The sequence below is a fragment of the Podarcis cretensis genome (assembly GCF_951804945.1).
Source record: "Podarcis cretensis genome assembly, chromosome: 5".
Taxonomy (NCBI): Eukaryota; Metazoa; Chordata; class Lepidosauria; order Squamata; family Lacertidae; genus Podarcis; species Podarcis cretensis.
In genome coordinates, this window is record NC_137174.1 from 100,704,553 (window position 1) to 100,725,511 (window position 20,959).

General features: G+C 45.2%; 1 protein-coding gene and 1 long non-coding RNA gene across 7 annotated transcripts in view; both read left to right on the forward strand.

Moving 5' to 3' along the window:
• Nucleotides 1-20,959, forward strand: part of TP63 (tumor protein p63) — a gene marked incomplete at its 3' end in the record, with an annotated part of 91,800 nt that overhangs the window by 13,544 nt on the left and 57,297 nt on the right. For all 6 annotated transcript variants that reach the window (XM_079977963.1, XM_079977964.1, XM_079977965.1 and 3 more), the window contains exon 2: nucleotides 10,249-10,503. In XM_079977963.1, coding sequence (XP_079834089.1) covers nucleotides 10,249-10,503 — 255 coding nt within the window. The remainder of the gene's footprint in view (nucleotides 1-10,248; nucleotides 10,504-20,959) is intronic.
• On the forward strand, nucleotides 16,503-16,778 carry LOC307217285. The gene is made up of 2 exons (XR_013839526.1): nucleotides 16,503-16,599; nucleotides 16,670-16,778. It is a non-coding gene; the product is annotated as an uncharacterized lncRNA (long non-coding RNA).

Sequence of the window (20,959 nt, forward strand, 5' to 3'; positions counted from 1 at the left end):
CCTGTCTGGAGTTTTTCAGAGAAGGCTTCGTAATTTTAAAGACCCCGGCAATGCCGTTGTTGCCTTCTGTGCCCGATTTTTTTAAAGAAATAAATATTTTATCCTTCACCTTATCCCCCGTACTCAGATTGGACACTAATGACTTGACCAAAAATATTCCATATATTCCTCTTGCCAAAGGGTGAAAGCAGAGAGATTGGCATTGATTGGCACTTCTAACTTCCCACATCCCCAATTTCAGGAACGGGCAGCCAGCCTTAAAAACAGAAAGTAATATAGCACTGGAATGTCAGAATATTGTGGGGGATATTGGGAAGGAGGTGGTTAAAATAGCAGTAGCCTTGAGGTTTTAAGGAGGGGAGGAAATACTGTAAGATGTCTACAAAGTCTTAACATCCCAGAAGAAACGTGCGTTGAGCTCAATGGGGTGCAGAAAATTGCAGCTAAATTCTGTCTCCATATGCAAGCTGAACCTCTACCTTCTTGTATTAACCTTGCATCTGAGTAACATCGCATTCCTAGGCAAGTTTACTTTGTAGTCAATCCCACTCAGTTCAATGGGGCTTACTTCCAAGTAAGTTTGCATGTGATGAAGTTGCCACACTGCTTAGCTGAGCCAGGTATTTCATAACATCTGAAGAATTCGCCTGCTTTGTCCTCCTTTTAAAAACTGCCTCTGTGTTTTTTAATAGTTGTGGCCACGTTTTGCTTTTTATTTGTTTTATTTGTTAATTTTTTTAAAAGCACACACAGAAAGGTAAACTGACCTTGTTATTCCAGGGTAGAAGTCAGAGAATTCTTCTGTGAACCATGCAACAGAAACCAAACCTAAAGTTAGAATCAGTTACATATTTTGAGAGTTATTTACTGTTAAAAAGAAAATAACTTTCACCATTTGGCGTAACTGATTTGTTTTCGTAATTAGCAAAAGCATCGTACCTGTTGATGATTCAGCTCCTCCCACACACTGTTCTAATGAAAAGGGTGATTTCAAAATTCCACATCAGTATTAACCAATATTTGATGGGTCAACGGACCAAAACTCTTTTGACCAAATACCCAAACCCTCAACTTGAAGCCTGCAGCCTTCTCCTAGAACAACCACTGATGTGTATTGGTGTACTGAGTACCAACCGCATGTTTGAAAGGTCAGAAATGTTAGTTGCATCAGAAGGATGTGTGTGAGAGATCATTTGTGCCATTTTTTTCTTTTGCAAATGACTGTTAACTGTCTGCATGATTTTCATGCTTTAGATAGCAGACATTTGACAAAGCAGCAAGCGGATAGCATCTGGGAAACAACATTTTACGCACACTAAATCAGTGTTGGCTGAAGCAGGAGGAAATCAGCTTGGCATCCATCCTATGGCAGCCAGGCATTCAGATGGTTCTCTGAATTGGCCCCCTAAGCCATGGCTGGGGTATGTGTGTGGCCCTTCGCATCTTGTTGGACTCTGTTGGTCTGTGATGATGGGAGCCATCTCAAGTTGACTTCCTTCTTCTCGTTCAGGCAAGACTGGGCGTTGATTTGGTGCATGAAAAAGGTGATTTGCTGCATCTTTTCCCCCACCCTCCCAACCAACCGGTTACCAATGCATTGGACAGACTTCTCCACAATTCAAAGGGTAATTCAGCCATCAGCCTCACTCTCCTTTCCACATTTCACGTGGGATGACTACTTTATATCCCCGCGTTTTGCTTGATTGCCAACTTAGGGAACTTGCAAAAGCGCTCTAGAGGGAGGGAGAAGTGGGAAGGAGTTTGTGACAACTCGGGTGCTAGCCAATCAGTGCTGTGCACAGACAGATTCTGCTGCATACAGGCAGAACTAGTTTGTCTAAGCTTGATCTTGGCAAGGAAGGCGCAGGCAGCTCATATAATGTACATTGTGCACAGTCCTAAATAGCAGCTACTTATCCTGGCTTATGTAGTTACGATTAGGAGTTCCTCTTTCTCTCTCTCCTCTGCTCCTCTTCTTAAATGTTCAAAAACTTACCTACCCATGCTTCTTGGTTAAACTTCTCTTTGCCATGCTGCACACATTCTGCCTTTCCCTAACAAACTTATACGCTAGTCCTAAAACAAACTTTTAAAAAAACCAATAATCGACTGTGCCCAGTTTTGAATTGCAGTCCGAGGATTTGTTAGTGCTCAGCTGTGGATCTGGAATATGTACTTGTCTGTGTGATCTCTGTGACCCTTTCCTCTTCCTGCTCTTTGCCACACCGCTTTCCCTAAAGTAGTAAAGTCTTTCAGACCTTTACCAGTGAATTTCAGCCATTGAAACATGGGTATCCATTCTGTTAGACAGCTTATTCCACCCTTTGCCAAGCCAGTGCCCTCTGAAACTGTTGGATCACAGCTCCAATCACCCAAAACACCATGGGGCTGTGCTGGCTGTGGCTGTTTCAAAATATCTGGAGGGCACCCTTATCCATTTTACACAGGTTTAAAACCTCGCATTTCTGTGGTGCTCTGACAGTTCTGCTTCCCATTCCCCCCACCTGATCTTGTACCAGCAATTTTGCGAAGCCGTCCTTTTTCCACTTGGCTGTTTGTTTGAACCTCTGTACATGTACGGTTTGCTGGGGGTTTTCGTTTCACTTGCACATTTTATTTATTTATTATTTATCAGACCGATGTGCCTCCTCCCCTTTGCCAAGCTGCCAAAGCACATGGATTGCAGCACCATTTTTAATTAAACATCACAGCTATGTGGGATGCAATTTACAACAGCAGATTAAATGAAGTATCGAGGAAATAAATTGGACTAGCCAAAGCTGTGATACAGTTTTGCATGTGCACAGGTACGAAGTAATTAACTGTTATTGAAGGGAATCTGAGTGGTCTTTTGCATTTCTTGTTGGAATAGAGATATATAACAAGTGCTATTTTTCTGGGGGGACACAGGGGGACGCATACCCCTAAACATTTTGTGAATCTTTCTACTTTTGTCCATTTACTGTATTTATTCTTCCTGATTTGAAATATAAAATAGTGATTTTCTTGAGTCAAAATGAGAGTACCCCAAACATTTTTTTTAAGAAAAAAGCACTGTATATAACAGTTAAATTTGGGATTTGATGTAGCCTTTGTCCGAAGGGAGATCTTACTTATAGCAGAGGAATCGTGATGCAGCAATACAAATGCACTGGAATCCATTCCCGATCTGTGATTTAATCTGTGTACACATCCCCCAGGGTGCTTCGAGGGATTATTGCTGTCTGGTGTTGCAATCCCGTGTGCTCACCTGCTTATGGGCATCGCGAACTGCATGGCAAAACAAGGCATGGAAGCTGGCAAATTGCTGATGTGTCCGTTTCACAATAAATTTCAGAGATTCTTCAAAGTCTGACGGGACAGAAAGTGAAGGAGAGCAGCCCAACCCATTGAACAATCACAAAATGGAATGGGAAATCGCCTGCTCATCCTTGACCCCCCCCCTTCTTTGTAGCTCCGTGCATCAATGGTATTGAGACAGGTATCTGTGCAAATCCAGGATTTACTTGGCAAAGGGCTGTGCTGAGCTTTCAGTTTCTGGAGGTGTGTGTGCCAGAGAAGAAAGGCCCAGTTTCAGTCTCTGGCAATGCCAGGTTCAACTGGGAGAAACCCCTGAGGCTGGAACTCCAGAGAGCTGCTACCACTCAGAACAGTCAGTAATAATAATAATAATAATAATAATAATAATAATACAGTGGTGCCTCGCAAGACGAAATTAATTCGTTCTGCGAGTTGCTTCGTCATGCAATTTTTTCGTCTTGCGGAGCGCGGATTCCCCAGGTATTAATGGCTTTAAGAAAAAGGAAGCAAACCCGCAAGACGTTTTCATCTTGCGAAGCAAGCCCATAGGGAAATCTGTCTTGCAAAGCACCTCGAAAAACGGAAAACCCTTTCATCTTGCGAGTTTTTCATCTTGCGAGGCATTTGTCTTGCGGGGCACCACTGTAATAATTTATTATTTATACCCTGCCCATCTGGCTGGGTCCCCTCAGCCACTCTGGGCAGCTTCCAACAAAACACTAAAATACAATAACCTATTAAACATTAAAAGCTTCCCTAAACAGGGCTGCCTTCAGATGACTTCTAAAAGTTTGGTAGTTGTTTTTCTCTTTGACATCTGGTGGGAGGGCATTCCACAGGGTGGGTGCCACTACCGAGAAGGCCCTCTGCCTGGTTCCCTGTAACTTGGCTTCTCACAGGGAGGGAACCGCCAGAAGGCCCTCGGAGCTGGACCTCAGTGTCTGGGCAGGTGGAGACGCTCCTTCAATACTGACCTGGATGAGCCAATTACAGAGCTTCAGTTGTTGATACAACCTGAAGTACTTTGGTCAAGGTTTTACTATCCCAGACTGCAGGTGGAGGTGCTTGTATTTTTGCTAAAGTTCACCTATGACTTTTTAAATGCAGAAGACTAGTTGAAAGCACTAAGCTAAAACATTTCTCCCTATGCTGTACTAGCTTTCTGCATGCGGGGATGCCATGCTTTTAAAATGAAGGCACACATTCAGACGTGCAACCCCTACCCCCAGTCTGAAGTGAAACAGTCCCAGAGAATAATGTATCACGTGATTATTCCGATTGGCCCTTCCTTGGGCATATTGCTACATAGCGTGTTCTCCTTCATGGAGAGCACGTGTTGCGGTGGGGGCCGTCAGGACACTCCAAAGTTGGGGGGGCGGGCTAATTGACCGTTGGCCACTGATGCGATTGGGGCTTCCCTTGTTGTTGGGAAGAAGTTAATGTTGCCATTTATTGATTGACAGCCAGAAATAGTAAAACTCCTTGCACGAGGCTAGGGCTTCCTCTTTTCGCCCGTGCATTGGATTGCCCGTCCCTCCCTCCCTAGAATAGGGTTTTTCGCTTTGACCTTGCTATGCCTGTCATGGGGTCGTCTGCTTTGGAGCGGGGGCCTGGTAGGAATTTTGTCCATCTGGCTGATTGGCTGGGGCCATTTGGTTTTTGCCTACTGCGTAGCAAATCGTCACAACTTGTAAGGTTCGCGGTTAGGCATTGGTTTATGGTTTGGTTGGTTGAGGGGCATGGATTGGCTGTGCCTGCCCCTCTAATGCTGCTGCTGCTGCAAGGGATTCCATTAAAGGAATTGGGAGCTAACTATTGCTTGTCCACTCTGTCAAGGGGGCTCGGGCCATAGCAATGAGCTCCTGGTTGCATTTGGGGTGAGGGCAGGTTCCCTGCTCCGCATAACCCCCAAGTGTATTCCCCCATTCTGACTTTCGCATCGTGCGGAATGTCAGTCTGTCCCCCATGGTGGGGGCAGATAGTCGCAACCAATGCCTATGCAACCACTCACAAATTTGTATTTTAATAAAGTTGTGGCCAAAATTATGCCAAAAATCTTAAACAAAAATTTCTGTGTGATGTGTGAGTTATTGGGGTGGACCTGGGGACCTCGACACGCAACCAGCATTTTAGCCAAATGAAGCTCGCAGGTCCCTCAACATTACTGAGTACCTTGGAAAGGCAAAGTTCATTCCTTCTGCCGCTGCTGCCTGTGTTTGTACAAGAGACAGATGGATATCTCTTCTTGCTGCTTCAGTGAGAGAAATCTTCTAAGGTTACCAGATTGCTTCCTAATAGGGTGGATATTGCTGTACTTAGCTCTGGAGTGCAAGCAAAAAATATCTCTCTTCATTTATCAAACTGTGTGCAATTGTCATCATGCGATAAATCTACAGGTAACAGATGAGTGGAGCGAGCTATGCTAAAACCACACACAAACACCCCTGCAATGTGTTTTTGCCTTTAACCCTTCTGCGATGGGCGGTGTACCTTCCTGAAGATATCTGCAGTCAGGCAGGGGTGGGTGAAGGAATCTAGCTTGCTGCAGCTTTATGAAACATACCTAAAAGAAACTCCAAATCTCTGGATCAGCAACTGTCATTATCATTATTTATTGAATTTGTATTCTGCCTGTTATCCGTAGATCTCAGGGCGGTTCACAATGTGAAATACAATATAAAAGCAAAAAAGACACAATAAAAACAAGACAAAACCCCTACCTATTTATGGGCTTGTTCATACTTCCGCTTGTCTTGTGCTTAGAGAGCATGGGTCCGAGTTGTTTTCTGCTTGCCCCATGACTTTCCCCTGGAAAAGCTGCTCTTTAGCACTGAATCGGAGGAAACCTCAATCCATGGAAAACCCCATTGACAATTGCTCCAATTCAGTGGTAAAGATTCAGTGGGTTTTCCCAGGGGAAAGTAGCAGGACAAGAAGAAGCCTGAATGAGGCCGTAGATCAGTGGCATAGCGTGGTTTGCTGGTGCCCAGGTGGGCGGGCGCTGGGGCACCAGGACGCAGAGGTTGAATGGAACTTGCCACGCCAGCCCAGCATGTGCCATCGATGTCACCAGCCTGATGCCAGCCCTGAGCTGCTTTGCAAGGCTCACAAAGCAGCTCGGGGTGGCACGGTGGCATGCACACCGCCCCCAGAAAAATGTTCCGGGGGCCATCGTTCCAGCAGCCCCCCGTGCCATGCCCCTGCCATAGATCTGCTTAGAATTCTTGGTACTCCTAACAGAAAATCTTTGTTTCATGGAATATTTGGTGTTATTTGACTGTAATCAGAGAAGAGAGTCCATTGGCAGTCTTGGAATGGCCAAGAAACCAGCTTCCCAAACCTACTGTTGGTTCACAAGCCCTGGTGCACTGTTTTGCACAATCTCTTCTTTACCCAGGCCTCTCCTGATGCTAATCTTGACTTAGGTGGCATGATTGCCACCATCCCATAATTCCTTCCTCCCAATTCCCTGTTAACAGGTCTTCTGCACACGTGGTTTGTGTTCATGAATAGTAAGCTGGCAATATCCAGAATGTCACCCCTTTGGCATGAACTTGCCCAACCCTCTTTCAAAGGCCATCACTTTCTCCTGGTAGAGCAAGTTCCATAGTGTAATTATACACTGCATTAAGAAGTCCTTTCTTTTATCTGTACTTTTCATCAAGTACAGTTTTATAAAGACACCTCAGTTAAGTGCGAAGAGGAAAAAACGGTCTCCTGTCGTTTCGTGCGGAAGCAGAGAGGTGGAGTTTTGCAAAAGTCTGGCTGAAACACGGTGGCTGTGAATCATGGTAGAGCACTGTGTTCAGATGGTCATATTCGGAGGGGGAACTGAGCAAGTGCCATTTGTCCCGGTTACACACACACACACACACACACACACACACACACACACGTGTGAATTTGCCCCATCTTGGGTGCCCCAGTGGAGCGCCTAGGGTAGGATTCGGGGGAGGCGCGGAGCAGCGCAAGCCTCTGTTGCATCACCAACACAGACCACCTGAAATTTGCAAACAAGCAAACAACTTTCCCCGTTTTCTCCTCCAAATCTTTTGATGGTGTGGTGGCCAGTCAAGCAAGAACCTGAAGCCTTTTTTTTGTTTTTGTTTTCAGAAGTGACTCTGTGGCCTTTGGAAGGAAGGAGAGCGAGAGCGCGGGCAAGGGGTGTTTTCATCGGAAGCCAAATTCCGAGTCAAATTCCGTGGCGCCTTTGTCCCCCTGGCTCGGCTGCCCCCTTCTAATTGTTCCCTTGTCAGGAGGCGTACGCCTCCGAGAGAGTTATCTGATGGCTGCCCCAGGGCTCGCGAGCGACTCAGACGCTGACCTCTGGGTGCAAACCGCTCCTCCGAGCCTCTCTGGCCTGGGGCTCGGCTGCCCAGACCCAGCGTTGGCCCTGGGTGTCTAAACTTTCCTCCTCTCACCTGGACATTTTGATGCACCTGTCTGGGGCAGGGGTGGAGGGGGCCAAAGGGTTAGAGGATCACAGGAGGAACAGGGAGAGCAAAGCAGCGTCCCAGCTGCTCATGTCAAGGCGAGGATTAATCGCTATTTAAATAGCAAGCTGGGAGGGGGTGCTGGGCTGTGGAATGTGGCCGGATCAAGGCCGAGGAATGGCTCTTCCCCTCTTCGCCATTCAGACAGATGGCTCCTGGCTTGCTTGGAATGACAAGGCTGCCGTATTTACAATTTGCTTTCCTCTTTATTACGATTAAGATTTCTAATCTGATCTGCTGCCCAATGCCTGCTGGAGGGTGACTGCTTGTGCAACAGCCATTTTAAGAGGCAAGATACCTATTAAACACTTAAAAAAAATAAACACGGCTAAAACAGACTGGTCTGCCACATTCCTGACAACCAAATCAAAGACGTGCCAAACCCCCTTGAGAAAGTTTGCCAGGTTTGCAAATTTTGGTGCTTCCTCAGATGGTTTTGCCTGAAGGAACTCCCAGAGATTGCATTTGGGATTTTGCAGTAAGTGGGATGTTGGTGGGACTTCTTGGCACGATTTAAAAAAAAATAAAAAAATAAAATACAAATCTGGGGTTCTTGAAGGGGAAGGTGTGCTTTGGAATGCATATGTTCGTTGAAACAAGCGACGAAAATGCACTGCATGTGGGGAAATGGCTTGCGAAAACACAAATACTAGGAGAAACGAACACCAGGACGCTAGCCAGCTTTCAGGAGGAGTTTTAGACAAAAATGAATCACAAACTGATGTGGAAATGTGGCTAAATCGAGGCTGGGAAAATGAGAACCTGAAATTGACTGGGTGGCCCATCCCTTGCAGGAGCAAGCAAGACAGGCTTGGAAGGGTGCTGTGGCAATGGAGCAAATCTAGGTGGCCAAGAGAACGGCCTGCTTTTCTCAGGGCTGAGCTGCCTGCCTGCTGGGGAAAGGGCTGTGTTGCTTGAGCCAGGGTGCCCCTCAAGGCGGGGGTGGCTTTTTTTAGGGATTAAGGTGCTCTAGCTGGCAGGCAAAAGGGCTGGCTGCTTCTCTTGGCATCGGTGCCAGGGGTGCGTGCTGAGCGACATTGCCAAACTTGCTGGTTTCTACTCTGAGTGAATTGGTTCCTCTACCGTCCTCTCTCTTTACCAACGTAAACACGTTTCGGTGGCCAAGTTCAGGCAATCGTATCTCAGCTTAATAAACCAAAATGTGAGCAAGCTGCTTGCACCTGCTCACCCACTAAAGCTCTGCTCACTTGTTGCTATTTATTAATCGCCTTCCACAGATGTCCCCGGGCGATGGGTGAACTAGAATCAAAACAGCTACAGAAATAACCCAAGAGCAGCTTAGAAGCAATGCTAAATGGACACCTATGGCCGAGATCTTTTCATCTTCATTGTGTAACTTGGCAAGCAGATCTTGAAGTCTCATAGCTTCCTGTTTCATCCAAACCAGGAAACCTTGGTCCCTAGCACTGAACGAGCCAGGATCCTAAACCGTCGTTTGAAGTAGGTTTAGGATCTTACCTCATTCTCATGCTGCTAACCAGAGTTTCTCCAGTTCAGATGCAATGAGAAGCTACGGTCAATTACAGTCTTCCTGGTTTGGTTGTGAAGTTCTATATGCATGTTCAAAAGACTCACGTGTCTTGGTTTATCAATCCGAGATGTGATTGTCCAAACTGGGTCAAGGCTGAGATTCTTCTTACATCTGGTAGTCTTCAAAAAAATATAATCTGATGGATGTGCTTTATGAGTGGAATACAATTAAATATTTCAGCCAAGGAAAATAAAAAAGTATGACTTATCCCTCCCTGTTGTAAAATAGTGTGAGGTGAAGGATTAAGATGTCACTGGTGAGGCGGGAGCAGGAGAAGAAGAGCAATCGGAAGGATCTTTGAGCTTGAACGAAATGTATGGCTGAAGGTGGCACCATAACTCCTTGGCTATTTCCATGGAGCAGAGGAAACCCAGGAAATAACCTTCTTGGAACAGACAGCCTCAGAAGGTGGCAATCTCTCCTTCCTCAGAGGTCTTTAATCAAAGGTTGGATGGACGTCTTTTAGGAATCCTTTAGCTGTGACTCCTGCATCAGAGGGGGTTGGACTACAGGGGCCTTGGGGTCTATTCCAACTCTACAATTCAGTGATTCTATGAGCTTGGAAGGTGATGGACTCTCCTTCCTTGGAGGTCTTTAATCAAAGGTTGGATGGACATCGGCCAGGGATCCTTTAGCAGTGATTCCTAGTGGATTACCCTTGGGGACACCTGCCAACTCTACAATTATATGATTCTGTGATTCTCAAAATTGTGTCAAACTTAAAGGTGGTTAAAGATGCTAAATGTGTGTGTGTGTAGATAGATAGATAGATAGATAGATAGATGATAGATAGATAGATAGCCAAGCACTGATAGCTGAGCTGGAATTATTTCCAGAGGAACAGAGGCTGGGTTCTTTCCCTTACTGTAACATATCTATGTATTCTCTTTCTCTCCTTTTCAGCCACAGTATACAAACCTGGGGCTGCTCAACAGCATGGACCAGCAGATACAAAATGGCTCCTCATCCACAAGCCCGTACAACACGGACCACGCTCAGAACAGCGTGACGGCGCCCTCCCCTTACGCCCAGCCCAGCTCGACCTTTGACGCCCTCTCGCCCTCGCCCGCCATCCCCTCCAACACAGACTACCCAGGACCTCACAGCTTTGACGTCTCATTTCAACAATCCAGCACTGCCAAGTCAGCCACGTGGACGGTAAGTCTCGGGTCTGGCTGGGGGGGGGGGGGCGGCACTGGAAGGCTGTTGCATAAAATATGGTGGCAGTTGGGAAGCTGTATCCAAATGTTTTCCCTGTTAGGAAGGAACTGAGTTCCAAAGGTAGGGCATGGGTCGTTCCTGGTCATGTTGTCCCATCGACTGGATGGAACAACTCCTCCGTTGGAGGAAGTTGGGAATGTGAGCGGTAGAATGAGGGTGGTGAGTCACTAGATTGCAGTAATTCACAGTTGCTCAAGAGGCATAGTAGTTTTCCAAAGTCCACTGGTAGCTGGAGTTAATTTAAATGCCCAGTGCAAAATGCAGTTCCGTTGGGCACAGTTCAAGGGTTAAAGCTTCATATTTTCCTAAGTCCCAATTCATGTGGCCTGGTCACTTGTAAACACTTCCCAAAGTTTAGACACAAATGAAATCATTTGGTAGGGTTCGTTTTGCAACCTGTGTCATGCTCCCATTGCTTGTGATGAGGTTTGTAGGGTCTGGGAGTAGTCTCTGGTATCTTGTGGGTACCAACTCCGCACCTACATATGCAAAAGAAAGCAAGATCATTGTCTCCCCTCTCCTCTCTCCCCCCACATCCTCACAATGCCTGTGACAACAATGTCTCACACCGAATGTAGCTGATGTGTCGAAAGGACTCTGTGAATTGAAAACAGAAGTGTTTATATGTACCTTTGCTATTCATGAAAATCTTTCAATGAAATAAATAAATAAATAAAACAATTCCCGAGTGTGAGCCAATGCTGGCCAAGTTCTCGTTGGGTCTGCATCCTTTGACCTGCTGAGAACCAGAGATGGAGCGTCTACCTCCTCTTGGTATCTTCGGCTCTATCAGGGGCTCCTGTATTGCTGGGGGCCATCTTAGCCCCCCCCCCAGATCTTCTTGAGGTTGCCTTGTTGTTGTTGTTTAGTCGTTTAGTCATGTCCGACTCTTCGTGACCCCATGGACCACAGCATGCCAGGCCCTCCTGTCTTCCGCTGCCTCGCGCAGTTTGGTCAAACTCATGCTGGTAGCTTCGAGAACACTGTCCCACCATCTCGTCCTCTGTCGTCCCCTTCTCCTTGTGCCCTCCATCTTTCCCAACACCAGGGTCTTTTCCAGGGAGTCTTCTCTTCTCATGAGGTGGCCAAAGTCTTGGAGCCTCAGCTTCAGGATCTGTCCTTCCAGTGAGCACTCAGGGCTGATTCCCTTCAGAATGGAGAGGCTGGATCTTCTTGCAGTCCATGGGACTCTCAAGAGTCTCCTCCAGCACCTCAATCAGAAGGAATTAAGATCTCATCAGGAGACTGCTCTTTCTTTTGCCTTCGCTTCTTGATGTGACTCCAGGGCTCTCTGATGAATACCTGTCACCTTCCTGTCTCCCTGATGACAATTTAGGAACCAACCCAACTGGAAGGATTTCTTCGGTTACAGTGACCTATTAAAATTGTGATTTGCATCATGCCCCACCCTTGCAAAGAGTAACACAATTTGAAAGTGTTCTTTCAGCTTTCACTGGCTGTTACCAAAGGGCGTTGGCAGAGGGAATAAGGCATTCACCTTGCAGAATCTCCGCCTTTTACCCCCTGGTAACTATTCCCTTGAGGACTGTTTGGCCTTGCTGAGAACTGGAGAGGCCCTTGACTGGTAGATCATCTTATTCTCGGAAAGCACCATACGGCCATAGCAGAGCCGTCTCAGGAAACCACTCAGCCAAGATGCGATTAGTTCCCAAGGCTATAATGGAAGGGCCAAGAATTGCTGTCTTTCCAAGAGAGAGAGAGAGACCAAGAGAGGTTGCAAACTTCAACTGCATTTAGATTTTGCTGTTCTGGTGCATAGTCCCAAAATTTAAAAGGGTGTGGCTGCAGATTTACTACCAAGTGACTTTGTTTAGTTAACTTTTTATACCGCTTCATGTTTGAACAAAATATCTCAGCAGTTTACATATCACAACAGCAGTGATATAAAATGCCATACGTTGGTACCTTGGTTCTCAAACTTAATCCGTTACGGAAGTCCATTCCAAAACCAAAACGTTCCAAAACCAAGGCGTGCTTTCCCATAGAAAGTAATGTAAAATGGATTAATCCCTTCCAGACTTTTAAAAACAACCCCTAAAATAGCAATTTAACGTGAATTTTACTATCTAATGAGGCCACTTATCCATAAAATGAAAGCAATAATTAATGTACTGTACTATAAAATAAGACAGTATTGTAGATGATAAAAATTAAAAATAAAAATAAAATTCTTACCTGCACTGATGATAGTCATTGTTTGGATGGGAGGCTTTGATCAATTTTTGCAGTCACACAATCAATCGATCAGTAGCTGAAATGGGTTCCACACAGTCACAAAAACAAAAAATGAGAGCCACAAAACAGCAAAATAAATAGCAAAAACAAAAGTGCCAAACTTAATCCATTCCAAAAGTCCATTTACTTCCAAAATGTTTGAAAACCAAGGCGCAGCTTCTGATTGGTGCAGGCGCCCCGGAAACAACAGCCAACAGCCACATCGGATGTTCGGCTTCTGAAAAATGTTCGAAAACCTGAATGCTTACTTCTGGAATCGAGGCGTTTGAGAACCAAGGTACCACTGTATAACAACAACATAAAATAACAATATGAAAATGCAAAGCAGAATCTGTACTCAGAACTAAACAATACTAGAAGCAATTCCACTATTTTAAGTTTCATCATTAAGCAGCAATATGCATCCATTAGGGAAAACTTTCTGTCAGTGAGAAACATTTGACCGTGGAACAGACTCCCTTGGAAGGTGGTGGAATCTCCTTCCATGGAGGTTTTTAAGCAGAGGTTGGGGGGGGGGACACCTGTTAGAGATGCTTTAGCTGTGATTCCTGCACTGCAGGGAATTGGACTAGATGACTCTTCCAACTCTGCAATTCTATGATTCTATGATATTGTGTACATTAAGTTGTACACCACCCTAATATCTTATAAGATCATAGAAGAGAGTTTGGATTTGATATCCCGCTTTATCACTACCCGAAGGAGTCTCAAAGCGGCTCACATTCTCCTTTCCCTTCCTCCTCCACAACAAACACTCTGTGAGGTGAGTGGGGCTGAGAGACTTCAGAGAAGTGTGACTGGCCCAAGGTCACCCAGCAGCTGCATGTGGAGGAGCGGAGACGCGAACCCGGTTCCCCAGATTATGAGTCCACTGCTCTGAACCACTGCACCACACTGGCTCTCACACCACACTGGCTCTCAAGCTGCCATCTTTTTCATTCAATCCTGTATTGGGCCCCCGCAGTGCTCTTTCTGTTCTGCTGCAGTTCGCTTCCACCCAAAGCTGTGCTATTCGTTTTCCTGTTCAACTGTGGCAAAATGATAAAATCACATAACTTACATCATTGATTTTGTAATTTGCATTGCCGTTACGTTATTCCACCCCATTCATGACAACGCAAAGGAAACACAATGCAAGTGGGAGGGAAAGGTAATCAGTTATGCACAATTTGCAGACTGAAAGCAATGGCAGATACTGATTGTATTCAACTGGGTTGATTTCCTGTTGAACACCAGCAATTTTTGCGCCTGTTTCAGTGGTTGTCAGAATGCTCTTGACATCTCTACTATTGAGTGTGACTTCTGATCTGTTGCGGCCAATTTATCCCAACTCTTTCCAGGTCTGATTCTCACCAATTTATGTTCTGTCATCACAAAAGAGAGGGCCGAATGGACATCACATCATGACTTAGAACATGTGTGAACAAACCTTCTGCTCTCCCTTTTACTCCTCCCTCCCTCCTCTCTTCTCCTCTCTCTCTCTCTCTCTCTCTCTCTCTCTCTCTCTCTGTCTGTTACATCTGGTTTCGTGGAAAAGCACAGTTTGGAATTACATCTGAACCAGCAAAAAAATATCCCTTCAAACCAGGTCCTGATCCAAGCTGGCCTTCCTGGATCTGGAGGACTTTATTATTATTTTTAATTCACAACATTAATACACTGCTGAATTGAAAAATAATAATCCTCAAAGTGGTTTACAATGATATATGTAAAACAATAACATTATCAGTACCAAGAATTAATGACAACGATTTGAGACTAAAAACTAAAAACAGGTTAAAACAAGTGGCAGCTCTCTAAATATATGGGTATGCTTGTCTAGTTTTTCGCAAGCTCACGTGACGGTGCTTTGCTGTTTCAGACATAACGGCAAACTGCACTTTCTTCCCAAGTGGGTGTAATGGATCAAAATGGATCATTTGAGTGGGGAGAAGGATGTGCTTGAGTCTGAGGTTCATTCGTGTAAAATGCCCAAGTCGGGTTTGTTTGGCCTGTGAATCAAAGCTGCATGCCTCCGCACAAAGAAGGGAAAAGAAATGTTGGGAAGATTGCAGCAAAACGGGAAAGGACAGAGGTGAGGGCACCTGACGGCTGAAGACCACTCTTCTCACATGAGATGAAAATGGTCTGAAAATCCAGGTGAGAGCGATTCAGCTGTGCTCTTTGAGTCATGAGCAGATAAAGGTGTGTTTACTGCGAAGCTTTTGCGTGAGGTCTCTTGCAACTGGAAGCAAAGCTGTAATCAGCTTTAAATGGTGTGTCGGCATTTTATTGTGGGATCTGAGAACTTGCTGGATTCCCATATATCAGGAGTGCCTTCCTCTTCCTCCTCCTCCTTTCTGCTTCTTCCTGGTGCTTTCCCCCCCTCCCCCATGTGGAAGAAAACAAGGCATTTCGAAAGCCCTGCGCCTATGGTGGCTGTTGTTGTTTTTCCCAAAAGAGGAGAGACTTTTTTCTTCTCCCATCACCTCCACCCATTCCAAAAGGGAAAGTCAATTGCTTCTCGCAGGCAGAACCCATTGCAGGATTCGAATTCAGATGGGCTGGTCCCTTAGATCCAAATATTTCTTTCTTCAGAGGCAGGAAGTGATCCTTTGGCTTTAACCCCATCTCTCCCTTTCCCTTTTGTGGGGTGCCATATCCATTCTCCCCACCCATCCTTCGAGTGAGCATGTGAAAATGTGATATTCTGAGCCTGATCCCCACAGACTGATAAGAATCGTACCTGAAGATGACTAAACCCATGTTCTTTGCTCTGCCGCTGTTTTCCTTTGTGTTCCCGTTGCCAGGCGAGGTGCGTGTTTGCATCTGGTTGGACTGCTTTTATAAAACAACAACAGCCTGTGATTAAAATGTCAGACAATAGGAATTAAGGTTTTTCTGACACTTTGAATGTTATTTGCAGGAGAGGATCCAGCCTGCGAAGCCTGAGCAAAAGTCAATTAAATATGGGGGTGTGGGTGAAAGCAGAAGGTGGACTCTTATCAGTGGCTACCAAGACTCAAATCGATTTAAATCACAGTCAGTAAGACTTAATTTAAGTCACTAGTCAGTAAGACTTGGTTTATTTTTTTCTTTTTTCTTTTTTACAGAAAGACTCATTATTGCTGGTATAATCTTAATATTTACAACCAGATGAAGGTTTAATTTTTGGAATAATAAACTTTCAGAGTAGTTTCTACTGTTATATCAAAAATTAATGATTTGGTTATGCTATTAGAAATACATAGACAGATAATTATGAAATTATTGTGAGGTTTAAGAAGTTATCAATTTGGACAACTCTTCTGCTGTACTTTATTGGAAGGAGAAAAATAATCATTTCCTTAATAGCAATTTAAACAATTTATTTAACGAAAGCAATAACATTATAGCATATGTATCCATGTTTGTTAACTGATGTGGATAAACATTATATATATATATATATATATATATATATATATATATACACACACACACACACACACACACACACATAAACTTAGATTTTAGCACACATGAAAAACTTAAAACTATAAGGTAACTTAAATAGAAAACTATCTTTAGAAAGATTTTCCCTCCAAAAGCATTTTATTTTAAAAATCTGATTTTAATTAAAAAAAAACTGATTTAAATTTAAAAAATCCGATTTAAATTTAAAAAATCTGATTTTTTTAATTTTTTTAAAAAAATATAATTACCAAAGTAGGTGAAGGACATGGCAAAAGGTCATGGAGGTGAATCTGGGCAACAGGCGAGGACCTTCTAAGCTGTGGGAACTGGGGGTTCAGTGCAGTAAAAATGCCTTGCCCTACTCAAAGCCTCTTTGCACCAGAATTGCACCCAAGACTTTTGGTAAATGTAGACATGCATGAGGTTTGCAGGCAGCTTTGAGGTCTTTGTCCCCTGTTGCTCTGAAATATGATGACTACCTGGAAAGACCAGAAATCTGACTTATGGTCTGGTTGGTTTTTTTTAAAAAAACATATGAAAAGAAGTTCTTTCTCTCTCCCTCTTTGATGAAACTCTTAAATTTAGGTCAGGCGAGTCTGGTGAGAACCAGTTCAGGAGGGGTCCAGTTATATTTTGTTTCGGTTCTTTAGGTTATGTTAAATTGTCAGACGTCTGAGCAAGAGTATATATATAAAGAGAGAGAGAAAGAGAGCAAATTTGTCTTCTCTACCCACATCCCTGAGGTCCTGCGGAAGATCCCTGGTCTGGTGGAACAGCTCAAGCTCTACAGGCAAGGGAGTCCCTGGTGCGAATCCAGGGGAAGCCCCTGGGGAAGAGGGCAAATTGGGAACATCTGAGCCAATCAGCATGTTTGGGCCCCTAAGAGCATATGAAGAAGAGCCTGCAGGATCAGGCCAATGGCCCACCTAGTCCAGCATCCTGTTCTCACAGAGGCCAACCACATGTCCACAAGCAGGATCCAGTCCTCTTTTAAATCCATCAGACTTGGTGACCACCTCTGCCTCCTGCCTTAGGGAGTTCCACAGTTTATGTCTGCCTGGAGAAGGACTTTCTTTCATCCTCCCTGAGTCCTTACGTTCTGGATTTCCAAGGAGCAGCACCCGTCCCTCCTGTGCCCCCTGGAAGGTGTTCACCCTCACAGCCCGGGGAATCTGGGGGAGCAGGCGATGGAGCCAATTCTGCCCTTTCCTGAGGCTGGCTGGGCCCTAGGACAAAGCGATCTCCATCTGCTGCTCTGTAGACACAGCCACACATATTGGGGAAGTCATTGAACAGTGTCTGGGAAGGAGGTGATCCTGAAAGAGGGGAAAGGCAGGTGTGGGGGGCTCCAAGCAGGGCTCCTGTGCTAGCTTCATGGCTCAGAAAACCTTCACCTGTTGCCTAACTGCCTTGTTGTGGAGTTTGGAAGAAACCAGGTACCTACCGGGTGCAAACCAGCCCACAACCCCACAGGAACAATGAAGAGAATCCTCCTCGCCCCTGCTGAACGTGGGGTGGGCCTCCTCTGGGCTTGAGGCGGAGTCTGTACCTGTTGGAGCGCGGCCTGCAGAGACCCAACCAGAGAGTCATGAGCCAGAGGTGGCAGGCGGGGCTGCCGATCCGTAGGACGAACCAGTTTTGACAAGGAAGAGCGAGGAAGGGGGTGTTGATGGGAAAAGGTCAAAGCGACTCTTTTCGTCAAAGGGGAAGATCAAGCAAAACTTGGCACCCGGCTGTCAAAACTGACTCATTCAGGGCGCCATAACCTCCTGGAAGGATCCAAATTCGGGAACGGGTGGCAGTTCGTGAAGCATTGGGTTCAATAGTGCAAGTGCACGCGCACACACACACTCATGTTTTCCTCCCTTAACACACACACAAAAAGACCCGCAATCGCTCAAACTCAACCGCAATTATGGCAACCCAAATCCTTTGGCAAGACCTCCTGGGATTGTTGCCGTTTCTCAACTTTTCTGGTGCTCAGGAGTGGCTGGGGAAACCCAGCCAGATAGGTGGGGTCTAAATAAATAATAATTATTATTATTATTATTATTATTATTATTATTATTATTAGTGGGCTGACGTATTTGGGGTCAGAGGCACCTCTCTTGCCCCTTCAAGATGCAAAATTACCATTTGCTTGATAATCCATCAAAAGTGGGGCAGGTGATATATAGCCCATTGTGGAAGGTTTCTTATCCCCTGGCAGTTTGGCCCACCACTTAGGTTGTTCCAAGACTCTCACTATTTTGCAGGAATGCTTCAATGATATACCGGCCAAATTTAGGTTGTGCGATTAAAGCAAATGTAGGGCTTATCTGCACCTCTGTTTGCCCAGCCACTTTCCCCTGGAGAAACCCAATCTTTAGTGCTGAATTGGAACAAACAGCAATTGAGTTTTCGGCGGGTTGTTGTTTGCTCCGATTTAGCAATAGAGAGTGGATTTTCTGGAAGAAAGCAGCAAGGCATAGGCAAAACCACTTGGATCTCTGTCTAGAAAGCAAGAGACAAGTGGGAAACCGCAAGCAAGAGTTTGGACGAGCCCTTGGTGGCTCTGCATCACGAATCTGAACCCCACCGCATCCAGCAACACATTTTGCAGTGGAGAGGGCGGGATGGCAGCAATGTCCGGTGATGCCACATAACCTTCCGTCAAAACAAAAATCAGCACAAATTCCCCTCTCCCCCCCCCCCCCGAAGGGCCCCTAGTTTATTCCTCTGGCAATTTGACCCCATGTAGAGCGGCCGTGGAAAGGGGAATTTCCCTGCTAGGAAAGGAATCGAAAGTACAACTGCCAGTATCATAATGCCGTTATAGAAATCTGTGGTGCAGCCACCTTTGGAATATACTGTGTGCCGTTCTGGTTGCCTCACCTCAGAAGGGAGTTGGAAAAAGGTTCAGCAAAGGGCAACCAAAATTATCAAGGAGGTGGAGAGAAAAGGTGCAGAGTTTGGGACTTTTTAGTTTAAAGGAAAGAAGAGGAAGAGGTGAGAGGATAGAAGTTTGTAAAATTAGGCATGGCATTGACAACGTGGATAGGGAAAAGTTACCCCCCCTCTCTCCTAACAAGACAACTTGTGGACACCTGATACCGGGTTTCCCTTTTGGGGCGACTGGTTGTCCCCTGTGAAAACAGGATGCCCCACCAAATTGCATAGTTCATTCTTTTCCTTTCCAATTCAGGAGATAAATGTTTATCTCCCTCTCTTGTAACATTAATGCGTGACCCTGAAATTCTGGATTCCCTCCTCCCACCCCTGCCAAACTAATGCCAAAGTTTAGTGCTAGTTTTGCACTGCAAACCCCGCGTTTTGCGCTGCCCCCCCCCCAAAAAAAACCTAAGTAGTTGACATCGCAAATCAGGGTCACGAGTTAATGCCAAAAAAACCCCAAGCTGGTCTGATTGCCTCCAAACAGGCATGTGAATTTTTGGGCATCCAATAAAGTTGAACATTGGAAGATTTGAGACAAGCAAAAGAAAACAATTCAAAGCTTGGCTCCATCTCCTTCTCTTTCTCTCCTGCCATTTCCTCTTAAGTAAAAGCTTGGCTTATCTTGGCAGAAAGGATCTGATGCAGTGCAGGGGTGTGTGTCTGCGTGTGTTTGTACTTTGTGAAGTCCTGTACAAACATTTGTCAACTAATCCTCGCAACACTTCGGGCAGCCTGATAGTCACCCGTAAGCTGCGTTCTCTTCTCCCTCCCGTTTTTGAGATGGCGGGTGCTGTTTCAGAGCTGGGTTCTCCTCTTGAGGAAGGAAGGGAAGATTTCCTTTTGAGCTAGAGGTGTCTGCAACTGGCCACCCAAATATACCAGCCATAAAATTTACAGCGTAATGAGTTGCCCAAGAGGCAGGGAGATTCTGCTGGCTTTGTGGCGCCTTCCTCTGATGGTGGAGGGCCATCGTTCTGGACATCCCCACCCCTCATTTGCTCCTAGAAAATGGTGCCCTGGAGCTCTCCAGCTTTGTTCAGATGGCCGGATGTGGCCTGGGTAAAGGAACTGCATTTCCTAAGGTCCTCAGTAGGGTTTTGTGTGTGTCCAGAAGTGCAAAATTCCAAGACACCTTGACGCAGTGGAGAGCAGTTCTTGGGAAGTTTCCAAATCTTCCACCTAAATTGTGTAGCGGTTTCTTCCTTCTCCGGACTGATGACTGGGTTGTGGGTGTGCTGAGTCCAATTCAATGGGTCCGTCCCCCTACACACACACACACACACACACACACACACACACACATTTTGATTTTCTACAGTACATTTAGTTGATTCTTTCCTGCAACTTTATCAGAGAAAGGGGAGAAAAAGGCGAAAGAGCACATATGAAAAGGGAATACAAACAAACAAAACCATCACCCCATGTTCGCAATAAGCATCACCGTGGTTTGTTTTAATGGATATTTTAATTCTGGATATTTTGTTGCTTTGAATCGATTATTTTATGGTGGTTTTTTATTGCGTAAAACCACTTGGAGGTACTTTCTACAATCAGTGTATAAATTTAATGGAATAAATCAATAAAGTGATCTGCATGGACTTTGTGTTTCACTTGATACCTGGGAAACCTCTTAGAAGTCATTTTGACATGTAAACAGTATATAAACGATATAAACGCACAGACTTTTAACATGGGGGAATTTCACTCTGCCAGGTTTATACATTAAAACAAGCCAGTTTGAAAGCATAGCGATTAAAGCAGTTGTTGT